The sequence below is a fragment of the Aphis gossypii genome, chromosome 2 (genome assembly GCF_020184175.1).
Source record: "Aphis gossypii isolate Hap1 chromosome 2, ASM2018417v2, whole genome shotgun sequence".
Taxonomy (NCBI): Eukaryota; Metazoa; Arthropoda; class Insecta; order Hemiptera; family Aphididae; genus Aphis; species Aphis gossypii.
This window is the reverse complement of record NC_065531.1, coordinates 21,960,953-21,975,692: the sequence shown is the minus strand read 5'-3', so window position 1 is coordinate 21,975,692 and position 14,740 is coordinate 21,960,953. Positions and strand designations below refer to the sequence as shown.

The following is a 14,740-nucleotide window of genomic DNA, read 5'->3' as shown; positions in this document are numbered from 1 at the left end:
GAGTACTTATTCTTCTACAATTATAATGTGATAGGTATATTTAAAAAAAAAAAATAGTATTAAGACTGATTATTATTCAAGCTTAAATATTTTCATTATGTTATATTATATAATATACAATGCTTTGTTTCAACGTACATCACTAGAGAATTTTATAAACTAAATTTGGTTTTGTAAAAATAATTATTTTTATATTATTAAATGTTTTATAATTTATCAACAATATATCATTATATATTTTATTTTTGTAATAAAAACCTTGATATTATAGTGTAAGTACATGTTAATAAATGTGTAAAATATTACTGATACATAGTATACAACATTCGTTGGAAATTATTTTTCAAGAAAATAATTATTTATAATTATTTTATTTAAGTTAGTAAACGTAAATTCTGGTTGATGTATTATTGAACAAATATGTATTAGAAGTATATTATTTAATTTTATAAATTAAGAGTTCGAGAATATATTTTAAACGATTATAATAATATACGACTCCTATGTAGGTACAATAAACAATACCTACTTAAATAACTTAAAACTTATGCAATTTACTTACCTATATGGCTACATTATAAAATATTATTTCTCGTTCATAAAATTAAATAACGGATTTTTTAATACATTTATAACCTAACTGTGTATAACGGTCAATGGATCTCGCGCAGCCATCAATGGCCATATCATGTGAAAATCATACGACATTCCACTCTACGGGTATAAAATGTCGATAAATATTCCATTCGACGTCGCATATAGGTCCCTACGTCGAGACATAATATAATCCCTGTGCAGGGTGGTAATTATTATTATTATTGTTCCTCAATCGATTTTTTTTTTTTTTTTTTATGACGGTTATTCCACGAGTCACGTCATCTGCGTTCGTTTATCATCGCATCAGTGACATTCCTTATACGAGTGTTGTATAGACGCATAGGTGCATTAGCGTCGTGAAAGAATCCATCGAAACACCCATTCGTCAGATCGACTCGTAGTCGACCCAGCTCACATTATCTAGGTTTTTTTTTTCCATAAAACCTAGTCTGAGTATAACAGATAATATATAATATGCAAAAACGCATTGTAAATATTTTAGCAGATCGACGAGAATATTCTTTCTACGTCGACTATTTGACCGTACCCAACAATGGTATATTATGAATATAATATGCGTCAATCGGAGGGGTAAATAGAAGGCATATGTGAACCTCGACGATGTCGAAATTATAGCCCCTCACGACAGTCTGTTTCAATTTTATTATACTAGCGATACTACACCAAAAATTGAAGTCGTGGCATTATTGGTCACCGCGAGTGGTGCACAGTTGTAAATATTCATTTATCGTACATTTTATTACCATTGTGCATATCAAGTTATTAGTCTCATCAAACATAATAATACGTTATTATCCAGCTATCTTATTTGGCCGAGAAAGTATAATATAAATGAGTTACATAAATCTAACACCATAATGTGTTGTCTAAAAACCTCGACAAATAAATAAGTACGAGATATAAAATATAAGCATAGATATAATTAATATTGTTGGTTGTAAAGAGGAAATGTGAAATAATAATAATAATAATAATTCATAAATAATGCAATAATAAGCTATAAAGAATGTAATAAAATACAAATGAATATTTAAATCTTTAAATCTAAAAGCTGATTTTATAATAATAAGCAGAATAAACTGATAAAAAATTCTGGAAAATCGTGATAAATTGTCATTTAAAAAATAATGTGAAATACAATCTTATTTAAAGCTATAAAAGCACTAACATCACGATTATTATTTATGTTTAGAATCTCAAACAAGAAAGCAGTGCATTTGTGTGCCAGATATAAATAATAGTAGGTATAAACCAAAAATACGATAACATAATATACACTATAAATCAAACAGATTTCTTGCATAGTTCTCATTACAATAGGATAAAATGAACACACGATTAAATTAATTATGAAATAATACGTAACCCAAATGAATAATCAATATCAACATTCAGATATTCAATGAGCACGCATTTGAAATACGAGAAAAGAAAATATATTTTATTGTAGATATCTATAAACTCCTATAGTTTTATAATATCGTGCCAACACCTATAATTTCAAACTATCGTAAAATAAATTTTTCATGACATATTTTATTATTGAAATATAAATCTAGCCATCGTAACGAAAAACCATAGATATAATAAACATTATAGTAAATTATCTTATTCACGTTTCAAAGTAGTTCAGATAAAACGCGTATACAAATAATATCATATTATTATAATATATATATACGAGCTATATATTATGATGTTTAAAACCCTGAAATCGTCGAGCTTTAGATAGGTATGAAAAGAAGCATGTTTTCATTTTGATAGAATCGATTCAAATTACTTTCACTAAAAATACTTGAAATAAAATATTATAATATCTTTTCCGCATATACTTTTGCTGTCGAACAATATGTATACATTATATTATATACATATATAATGCACATTGACTGCATATCAAGTAATATAATATAGATTTTCGAGTTAATTTAATATTTTAGATTTTTTCATTGATAAACAAAACTACGGGGGCAGTATAAAAACCGAATACACATAAAATATGAAAAAAATGAATGTATAAAAAATATCAATTTATCAATTTTCAATGTATACCTAACCTTTTCAATGAATACCATCACGTATAAGTTTAAATTAATTTTATGCGTCTATAATTCTTAAATCATTCTCTCTGTTAGGATTTAAAAATCTAAAGAGTCGTCTCAAAAGTAACAACATCTATATTGGTACTAATTTTTTCGTTCATATCTTGTAAATCATTCTAACACAATGATCTTTGTATCTTTTGATTCCAAAAATATAATCCTCTGAAAAGGCTAAAAAGAAAATGGTGTGCAGAGACTTTTTAACATAAAGAATATTAATAAAAAAAATTATATATATATATTATATATATCATGTTAGAAGTATTATATTATTGAATAATCTTTTTATATTATATTCTTTCATGTCTAAATACTTAATTATAATCAAATACATATGTATATTGTATATACATTTTATTGGTAGCTTATATATTATATTTTATATTCATAATAAATATGTGTATATAAAAAAAAATACAAAATATGCATCTGAAAATATTATGTTTTGTATAAATGATTGAGATAAATTTATAAAAACGTTTAATTTAAATAAATTATGGTTATTTTTTTTTTATTTGTAAGTCATCTCTGAATAAAACCAGAAAAATAGTCCGTATACAAGATAAATTTTGTGATGGATTTAAAGTTTTTCCAACATTCAATCATTTTGCACGTACGTACATACATATTATTCGATCGTTTAAAGTTACGATAGTGCACGTAGTCGTCTAAATTAAAAAAGGTAAACACATCAACCGAAGAAACACAAAGTTAACAATTTATAATACAATATCATCTTTCAGATATTGCCAGAAGTGTGATTAAATAATAACTAATTGGTTAATATTGAGTTTGTATTACGTTGAACGTGAGTAGAATAATAAATATAAAAAAATAAAATAAAAACCAAGTAAAAAGGAATTTAATTATCAACTGTATATATTTACTTAAATACACATACTTCACTTTTGATTGAAATAAAAACAGTTAACGTCAAGTATTTGGTATCATAACTAATTTGTCGAAAGGAATTTTTAGTGGCATTATAAATTTTTCGTAATGTAATTTATCGCGCTATGTACTATGAACGTATAAAAACATAACAATAACACGAAAATAAAATACTATTAAGCCTTATCGATACCAATAATATTTTTTTATCTCCATAACACGTACTTAATGTGCATGGATTATATTATATATTCAAGAAATACTCAGAGTTGCAGTCTGTTTATCGTAAATTCGTAAAGCACTGTGTTGTGTATGTAATATTTTACTTATAAGTTGAAAAATGTCTCAGTATATCATATACAAAGTGAGAAAAGTAAATGTATTATAAATGTACCATTTTAAAAAACCATATGTAAAGAAACAACCATTTGACAATGTGAGTATTGTGTATAGAATATAAAAAGCAGCTGTGAAGTTTAAACACACGTGAATAATGATGTTATTCTACCAATTAAAGTTAATTAAATCATGTTCAAAAATTGAAGCAAAGTAAGCATATGCAAATTAAATAATCGATTAAAACCTATTTCAGTGGCATAAAAATACGTGTTTGCTATTTTTATTTCTCGTAATGCATTTCGAAGACAATTTTATATTCTTATACAAGGCAATGAACCAGGTAAAAAAATAAAAGTAGGATCCGAAATTTATGTTTTAGCTAAAATATAATCTAACTATACTAATGTTTTAGTGAGTATTTGAATGATGACAGTTACCTTTTATAAATATTCATATATAAATAAATGAGTTAATTAGTTAATTTTTAAAAGTTTGATTATCTAGAAGTCTATTAGATGACCGATTTAACGCTATCATTTTTATACGACCAATTTACTGTTTTACTCAGTTTTTAAAAGTTATAACAATGTAAGGCCGTGTGGGTGTTGATTATGTTTTGTAAAACGCTTTGTTTTTGCAATTACGAATTTCCTAAAATACATTTTGTACTGTAATTTAAATTAATACCTACTATACTCGTGAATGGTAGTCTGCAGTTAAGCTACTATAAGAGTTCATCCCGAATATCGATTGTCCACACTTGAAGTTTTTCAAACGTATTCGACCATCTTAGTACAAATATATGTGTGTGTATGTTTGTTCTCTCAACGCGTAGACCAAGGATTAGGTATACACCTACACATATAAAATATATTGAATTTTCTTCACGGACTACTGAACGGATTGATTGATGTCCCATCAATAGTTACCAATAATTTTACCTCCAAAGCATCGAATGTTTCCCATTGACTACATGTGGTTGTGATGTGTCTTTTGTCCCCACACATTATACTGTCCTCAGTATCCTATATATACTATGCATATACATATATATTATTATAGTTACGGCAAAAATCAATAGAATGATGTAAATATTGAACAAAAGTGTATATATGTATCGCATCATATAATATAGTGCGTATATTTTTATTTTGTTGATCTTTATCCTTTCTGTTTTGGTACAGTCAGAAACTGTTTTCTTTTTTTGCTATAATTTTAAGAATATTATTAACTTTTAGTAAGACTATGAAAACCAAATAACAACTATGCACTTAGATGGTTTTAATATCAGTTGGTAAAGTTCGACGAATGTAAAATCATTAGATAACTGCAAACATATCGACGAATCGGTTGTCGTCAATGTGAACTGCCGAGAATAAACATTTCAAATATTATGACTCGAATATTGTTTTAAAACCGATAATTACCGTGTTATTCATTTGTATTAAACTACATTTTTTAGTTTTCTTCGTGAATACCGTACAAGGCGAAAAAAAACGCGGTTAAAACATATAATAGACGGGTTGATTCGTTAATACTCGTATATTATAGAAAACAGTAGATATATAAAAGTAAAAAAATGAATGGGTCATAATTACTGCAGTGGTGTGTATAAGCCCGATAGTCCGGGAATCGTCATAATAGTCTGCTTAAAAATTCGTGATATGAAACAGGACACGTGAGCTAGTAAGACGATAAGCTACAAGATGTTGTGGAGGATAATAATTGTTTAAATGCCTTAACAAATAATAATACGATTGGACAATTAATAATCTGATCATCGTAACGTACCTCATATTATATCATATTGCTATTAATGTCGTTCACCTATGCTAGTCCCGTATATCATCTATAATGATGACGTATAAGCTGACGAATGAAAAGAACGGTAGATACAACGGAAACGTTGAAGATTATCTGCGTGCAAAGGGTATAGCCTAACTGAGATATCAAACAGATTATCGTACTCGCAATAATAGTGACACGTATAATGGGACTGAATACGTTAATGTTGAAGCTTTAATGCCGAATAAGCAATGTGATATAATTGTGTAAACCAATTACACACCATTATAATAATAATCTTGAAATTGCGATGCAAATTTGCCGCCGTCTATGACGTAGGTAATATCTTATTGAAATATTGAACACACACACACATGGTTTTTATCGGTTCTGTTTTATTATAATTGTATGTACTATTCTTAGATTTAAACTTCGATACCCCGACATAATATCTATTTTCGTGCCAATTGTACAGTTTTTCTAGTTGAAATTCGTAAGTATTATTATTGAGGTGTTATTTTCAACATGGAAACGCCGCCACGAGGGCACGACAGTCGATGGCAGTGCCGGCGCTAGGTTTTTCGCTGCCCTGTGCTAATTACCTATATAATATTCCGCCATTATATAATTTATTTATTTTTATTTATAAACAATACCGTCCCTAAAATTCTAAAAAAAACTTTGCCACCCTGTGTACTGGTCGCACATTCTTTCCACCGGCACTGGTCGATGGTAATTTATTATACAAGGGTACACTATCTCATACAAATCGTATCCTATTCTCGTCGACTATAACAGTTGCAGTCCCGTTACAGTGTACGAGAATCGTATTAGTGTATATCATTAGAGTTAAATTTTATTCCACGTCTTCGATCAAAGTCACTTGTCCGATTAAAATGCTGGATGCACTTATATTATAAAAGCATCATAATATTATATTATTACGCTCTAATATTCTATACCCTGCGCGTACGTCCGTGTATCGCGTTAAATAGGTAGCTAAATATTTACGAGATTTACATAATTGAGTATAGAGATAGGTATACACGGAAATCTTATCCAAACACCTAAACAATATTAAGAAGCTCGGAAGGCAAGTATATTTTAAGCAGTCATAGTAGTAAATTTACACGATGCAAAGTTTACGTACGTGTCCTACACGATTTCCATAATTTTCTTAATCACACCGAAGATATTATAATTAATTCTGATTTCGAATGTCGTAATAAGCCCGTAAATCAATTATTGTTAATCATTTATATTATAATTTACACTGTTCAAAGTTGTGTATAGGTACCTAGTTACTTTTAATATATTATAATGTGATAAACGAATTGCAACTACATTATTTATGTATTGAGGCAATATTATTTTCCTTTCTATAGAGTAAGTTATTTTAAATATTAAAAATTATTCTCTTTTTTTTACGGTTTTGTGGAACCTTTTACAAAACATCTTATTAGTAATTTGTTAAAACAAACATTTGCCATTACTTAATAAATAACAAAAATAATTGTTATTTTAATTTATTTAAATTTTCATTTTTTACCTGCTATTTTTAAACAATATTTATAACTGCTTCAGTCAGTCAATAAAAATATATATTCGTTTACGACTGTGTTAACGCATTGTTTTTTTTTTATTATTTCGTGACAGTTTAATCGTTTAACGTAAGGGAAATATTTAATGTTATACAACCAAACAACTGTTTTCGAAAATATTTTTTTTCAGGCTATAAAGTATATGAATACACACCACCCAATAAACAAAACTTGTCGAGTTTTAAAGTTGTTTGAACGAAGAAATATAAGTTTTATTTTTAATCTTAAATACAACTAACTAGGATTTATTATGTTTTATTAACACGGGATATATCAAACGCCTTGAACATCATTGCATCATCGTACACATCCTGGGTTCAAAACTAATAACCTATTTAAAAAGAGCTGTTCAGTTGGTGGTTATAAATTTATATTTTGAAAATTTGTTGTTCTTTGCTCACATCATAATTTATAGGTAAAAATTTTAGGGATTTAAAAATATTTTTAATCAGATAATAATGTTAATTTTTGCTTATAAGTGCGGTTTCAATAAAATATAATAAGTATATTATAATATTTATAAGTAGAATACCATCACCAGCAATAATAGCTATATAGTAAACAAGATTTCAAGTCACTTGTATTTTTAGATTTTTTAAAAGACCTGGTCATGTAAAACATTTATCTAATTATTATAGATACTTTGTGACCTGTACATTGAATGTGTGATAAACCGATATTTTTTTTATAATTCTAACAGTTGAATATTATTTTCAAACAATGATTGTATAATGGAAGATAAACTAATATTTTGTTTAGGTTGCTATAATACAGTATCAAACAAAGAAGTTCGTGAAATCTTAACATCATCCACTCTGAGTTATTTACTATCTTATAAAATGGCTAACAGTTTATTATTCATTTGTTTCTGTACACAATAAAAACGAATTCATATTTTTAATTTTGATATACTTATGTGGTGCGACTTGTACATTATATTTTATTCATTTCTTACAGTTGAAGTGTAAGCACCTGTTTATTGTTTGGTACACGTTACAATTAAATATATAATATATTATTTTATATTGTACATTTAGTCTGTAAAAAGTTACAATTTATTACGAAACCACATAAATATTGTTCCATTAATTCTATTTTACTAGGTATTTATAATTATAGAAATAAAAAATTGTACGATTAAAATGTTAAAATCACTGAATTAATTCATTTTTATTTTATAAGATTATTGCTAAATCCATCGGAAAGGAAACAATTTTTTAATAAACTCAAAAGACGTGATAGCATCTTATGTCATAATACAATATTACATTATATTAAAAGTGTTGAAAGTGGGTAGACTCATGTAATAAAAGCTTGAATAATTCAACTTTGCAAGACAATTTTTACGGAAGAGTTGTTATTTCTTAAGAAATCTATATAAATGAAAAATACTGTGAAGAAAACTTTCAAATTTTATATTTTAAAAGTAAATGTTTATTACAGAATGATAAAAAATTGAAGTTGTTTTATTAAAATATCCGAAACAAGAGAAATTTAATAATTTTGAAAAAACAACTAGGTACCTATTTTTAGTCTTCTTCAAATTTATATTAACTTGTTGTAAAATGCTCGATCGATTTATTGGTCATAATATTTAATTTGCATGACATTGTTGTAGCTATAATTATAAGTCTATGTTCATAATTATTTTAAAAACAAAAATCATTTTATCTAACACAGTTTCACATCTTAATAATTCACGTTTGTCAGTAGGTATTACGTTGATTTCTGTATACTTTTCCATATATAATATGCACGGTGCGTATACAATTAATTCGCTTTCGGAGATTATTAGTTAAAATATTTCAAAAATAAATATGGTGTATTAAATCAGCTGTATAGTACGTGAAGTAAGAACAAAGTAATTTATTATCGAATGTCGGATAACTGATAAATGTTTCCGGATGTTAGTGATATTACGATTCGTGGTACCTAATAAGTAATAAAATTACAAAATTAAGTATAGTAAAGAATATTTATGAATATAATCATAGAGAGCAATATAATTTATTTCACTTCGTATAACATCGAGGTTTATTATCTTAAAAGCGTGGCATTTTTGACGAACCGTTTCAAAGGTAATGATTAAATAAATATTGATTGGTCAACAATGTTTGGCTGTAATTTGTATAAGCAGATACTGATTAATTAGATATATCATATATAAATTAGTTATTTAGTACAATAGTGTTAACGTTTGGAATGTTGACTTTTCGAAATAGTTTAATCTTTTTGTATGAATAATTTTTAAATTAGATCAAAATAAGGTACTGGGCCAATTTAAAACTTTAAATTAAAGTTTTCTGGACGTCGTAATTTATAAATGTAATTTGTGACATTTTTGGGTAAATACATATTATACATTGTACTATGTCCATGTGGTAATCATAATCACAAACTAAGTTATTCAAATCAGTTTTTGGTATTATCTTTTGAACATAAAATATAAACAAAATTAGTTATCGTCTAATTATATACATATAAATTAAAAGTTAAAGATTAAAATTAAAGTAGTAAATTTTAGGTAAGATACAATTTTGAACACTTGTCATCCACTTATCTTAGTCACTAGCTATAATGTTATATTATTACTGCAGATAAAATAAAACAAAAAATTCTAAAACAAAATATTATTCCCTCATCTTTAGAAATAGTACATCAACTACTTTAATTGAAGGAATATGTCGAGGACTTATATTTATAAAAATAATCTATACAGTATTTTTAATTTTTTGAGGTTTTCTGTACTAATTATAGAAGTGATTTGGTGAATTAAACTTCTGTTTTTGTTTTTACAAATTACTAATTAGAACCTTTTTTTTATTGTAAATTATTTAATTGATACATTTTCTAAAAATGTAGATGTACCTTATTCAAAATTCAAACGAATATTTTTTTCAGTTGTAAAAATGTTAATACTAATTATAAAATTCTTTGAAAATGGTTGCTCAACAATATAAAATAGATATAATATGGATCTAGTATTTATTATACTTGAACCATTTTTAAAAAATATAAAGATTAATATTAGTTACTAACATTTTTAAGTTAACATAGTTATCATATCTTACACATAGTTAAATTCAAAACCTACTCTTTCGATTTTTTTTTTATCTCGGACAATATTTTCAGAAATAGTATTTGCTAAATAATTTATAGTAAAAAAAAAAAGATTTTATTTTAAATCAGTTTGCATTTCCATAAGATTTTCCTTTAGTAATAAATTAAATCTCAAAGATTTAAAAATATAGCCTTTAAGTTTATTTAAAAATTGTAAAAATTGGATTTTGAATTACTGAATTTCTTAAGAAAATAAAGTAACTAAGCATGCTTGGTGAATTATTCTGTAGCAACATTATTTATTCCAATCACACTGTAAACACCAGTACTATACCATGAAAAAAAAAGATAATAAATTTGTGTCCTAGACACAGGATAAATAATTAATTTACCCTAGGGTAATACAAGAATACGATTGCATACTCATTTAATAGCTATATACCTATATTCGTATCTGGACGTGTTTCTGTAGAATATAAATACAATTTTGTTTTTCAAACATAAATTTTAGGGTTGGAAAAAAAATAGTGTTTAAACCATTATAATACTGCTAAAACTTCCAAAACTTTTCCGCAACTATTTATTCTGTATACAATGGAAAAAAAAATGACCTATAAAGGCTTAACATTTTAAAAAACGTTAAAACAACATTTCAGTCACTCCCAAAAACTGGTAATTTGTTAATATTTCAAACACGCATAACTACTCCACATCACATTGATATTTATTAGACATTTTCGTAGAACCGAAAAAAACGAATTTCGTGCTGTACCACACTTCAGCAACCGGAGCACTGAAATATTATGTTCAATCTTTTAATAAAATGTGTCATCGGTGGTTAATACCAAACTTTGTATACGATGCGACATACACGTGTCGTATAATATTAATATTTTAACAATACAATATAATAACACCTATTGGGAATTCAACGAAGTTGCTATGTACTATTGTACTCGTCCAAAGATCCCATATCCGGCGTGAACAAACGGGTATCGCGTGGTAACCAGCACCGGGTTTATAGCGGTAACTGGTAACCCGCTCCAATGTTGCGTGTATACCAATGGCCAGCATATTATTGTATTATTATACGGAAGGCATATCATATCAGGGGTTACAAAAACGTATGCTGGAGAGTTAAAATGCCTATGTAAACGTAGATAATTTAACGGGGGATGCATTTGAATAGATAATCGTTAAACCTAAATAATTACGTGGTCACGTGGAAAATAAACACATTATTTAATTTTTTTGGTGATAAATATAAATTACAGTACCTACGATACTAATATACTGTTCCGGAAATATACAATAAAAATAATAATAAATAAAGTTAAGTACTTTTGAATTGTGTTAGATTGTTCGTATTCACTGATAAATAATTGGATTTAAATTTAACACAATTTTAGAGACCGCCCCGACTCAATAATAATGCGGTACACTAAACTATATATTAGCGACTTTCTCGATTTATTTTATTTAATACCTTCCACGGGAGTCGTAGCATGAAAGACGAATTTTCTTTCTCGTGGAATGTATAAAACAAAAAAGTTTAGAAACCATTGTATTATATATTATTATAATATGTTAGCCAGCTATTGGACAGAGTAATACGCATACCCCTCGCTACGGTCGTAAGAATATTATTACTACACGCATATGGCATATAGCATACCCATGTAAATGTCTTGAGACGGCTCGAAATTATAATATTATTTAAAACAGTCACGGTATTTGCGTATTCGATCTTAGGGTTTCGTGAAAAATACGCATTGAAAAATAAAAATAAATTCAATGTACAGTATACATAACACGTCGCATATTATAATATATACAATATTAAATAGAAAATAAACCATATAATACTTTATTCACAAAGCTCTCACATTTTGTCTGTTTACAGTGCTAAATGATTTATTGAGTAGTCTACTATAATATTGCAAACTATAATTGTACATATGGTAGTACAATGCTACTTACGTTGTTAATATCTATAGTACTATGATTTATCATTAAATTCAAATTTAACACATCCATTATAACAGTGACAAGTTACACTAAAACCTACAATAACTACAAAAGAGCCAGTTCCCTGTCTTTTCTTTAAACTTTTAAAGAATATTATTTTTAAGTCTTAACTTTCTAGTATCATATTACTTCCTACTCAAACTGACTTGACCATTGATTTATAAAATATTTTGTCAAATTAAGTAACATATTCAATGGAAATAATTAGTGATGATTACACTGTTCAGTTCAAGTAAGATTGATTATATTTTAGTCTTAAAACAAATCGATCAAAGTTAACAACTACAATTTTTATGATCGTGAATTCCGCTAAATATTATATACATATACCTTATCAATTTATTTAAGAATATTATCTTATCGTTCATACATTTAAGTAATACACTTGTAAACTAATATTTTTCTCAAAAACGTTTAGTTTCAAAAATGATCAATAGCTTAAATCTATATAATATATTACGTATTGTATTTTATGTACTCTTTTGAATCTAAGTATTACCTATATTATATTTTATACTATACTAGTAACGTGGTAAATCTTTTATGCATCCCCGATTCTTACACTTTCTTACACTTCAAGTCCTTAATGTATTAACACTGGTGTATTTATATATTGATATAGAATCTCATATACCAAGATTGGGTTCAGCATCAAATGTACACAGCAGTATTTAGCCATCGTCTGAGAATACTCCACCGTGCATAATGTCATTAATGTTTCGTTGTGGTCGCTTGAAAATATAGGTATATCTCACCTCAATAGCGTGGATACAATTTTCATCTGAAAAGGGTTTTCATTTTATAGTTATTTGATATTTAAAAGCTGATAAAAAAAACTAAAATTTATAGTGTTTAGGTTCTCAAAAAAAAAAAAAAAAATATACTGTTTGTTTATTCGTCTCAATAAAATATACTCTTCATGTTTTAATAACTATTTTCAGGCTAATTTTTATTGTACCTACGATATTATATTGGATTATTAAGTCTTTAATTGTTATTTTAATTAGAACTTAAGAATATTTGCTAACTATAAACGTCCAGACTATAACAATAAATAAGACGGCAGTCAATAATCATAATAATAATCTAGGCTTTAATCGATGTTCGTAGAGTTAGAAAATTAACCATTTTTAATTTTCAGAAATCGTTTAATATTCTTTTGCTCTCAAACTATCATATTATACATGGTATTAATATATTATTTGTATAATAACTTTGATGTTTTTTTATTTTGATTCCTTTGAAGTGGGAGGATGTGAAGATAAGTACCAACTCTCTTTCTCAGCTCTCTCACCCGTTATCGTTATACCAATGCCAACTCCTCTACAACGCTCTATTTGTCTTTGAAACCGAATAGTTTTCGGATATAACATGCAATAATCAGTGATGAAGAAAAAACATTTTTGAATTAATCAACACTATAAAAATATAATAAATAATTAACATATTTTATCCATGCATGTATGTAAAATAAATGCGATTCCCTATAAATAAGTTTTTTTTATTTTAATTTTAACAAGAAATATACAATCTGTACCCTTGGGCACAATAAGGATATGTGATATAATATTTTTTTTTTTTTTACATGAAAACGTGAGGAAAGAAGCCATCCAGTGAAAGCACTACCTATTTGTTTATTAATATATTTTTTTTATATATAATTTTATTTATTCATTTAGTAAATCTCGACACCAATTTAGTATAAGTTAAAAAATAAGGTATACTCCATTATTAATATTAAATTGCAAATATTATCTAGAGTTAATATTACAATTACAGTATATAATATACATATGTATATTGTATAGATTTATTTTTATTATAATATAATCTATTTATTCCTAATTTATATTTTATTTAAATCATTATTATTATATTTTATTAATTCACATAATATATTCGTACATACAAAGTTACTGATTAATTCAGTGCGTTTAAATTAGTGATGGGTGATCCTAATTTTTGAAATCAAAGTTAACCTTAAAATATTTTTTCGAACTCGAACCAAATTTAACTTAGAAACATATAATAAGTCGAACACTAACTTAAATTTCACATTATAATATACAAATTAAATCAACCGTAATTACAATTATATATTTTGAGATTTCGTATTACCTATTCTACATTTTAAATCAACGTAATTGTATTTATAATAAATTTAAATAATTCCTATTTTTACATAAATACACAATAAATAATAAGAAATAAGAAAAAAATAAAATTTATCATAAAAACATACTAAAACATGAAATAGTATTTACTATAGGTCCGCGGCTTTTAATAGTCTAATTATTTCTAAATACCTACTAGTCA

At 26.3% G+C, this 14,740-nt stretch overlaps 1 protein-coding gene across 4 annotated transcripts in view; it reads right to left on the bottom strand.

Moving 5' to 3' along the window:
* Positions 1–14,740, bottom strand: part of LOC114124322 (gastrin/cholecystokinin type B receptor-like) — a 124,231-nt gene that overhangs the window by 65,484 nt on the left and 44,007 nt on the right. The window contains exon 2 of one of the 4 annotated variants that reach the window (XM_050200659.1): positions 13,180–13,205. The exons of 2 other annotated variants lie outside the window; for them this stretch is intronic. In XM_050200659.1, coding sequence (XP_050056616.1) covers positions 13,180–13,205 — 26 coding nt within the window. Of the gene's footprint in view, positions 1–13,058; positions 13,206–14,740 lie in introns of those variants that run through there. One more of the 4 variants, XM_050200661.1, reaches the window with a different exon arrangement.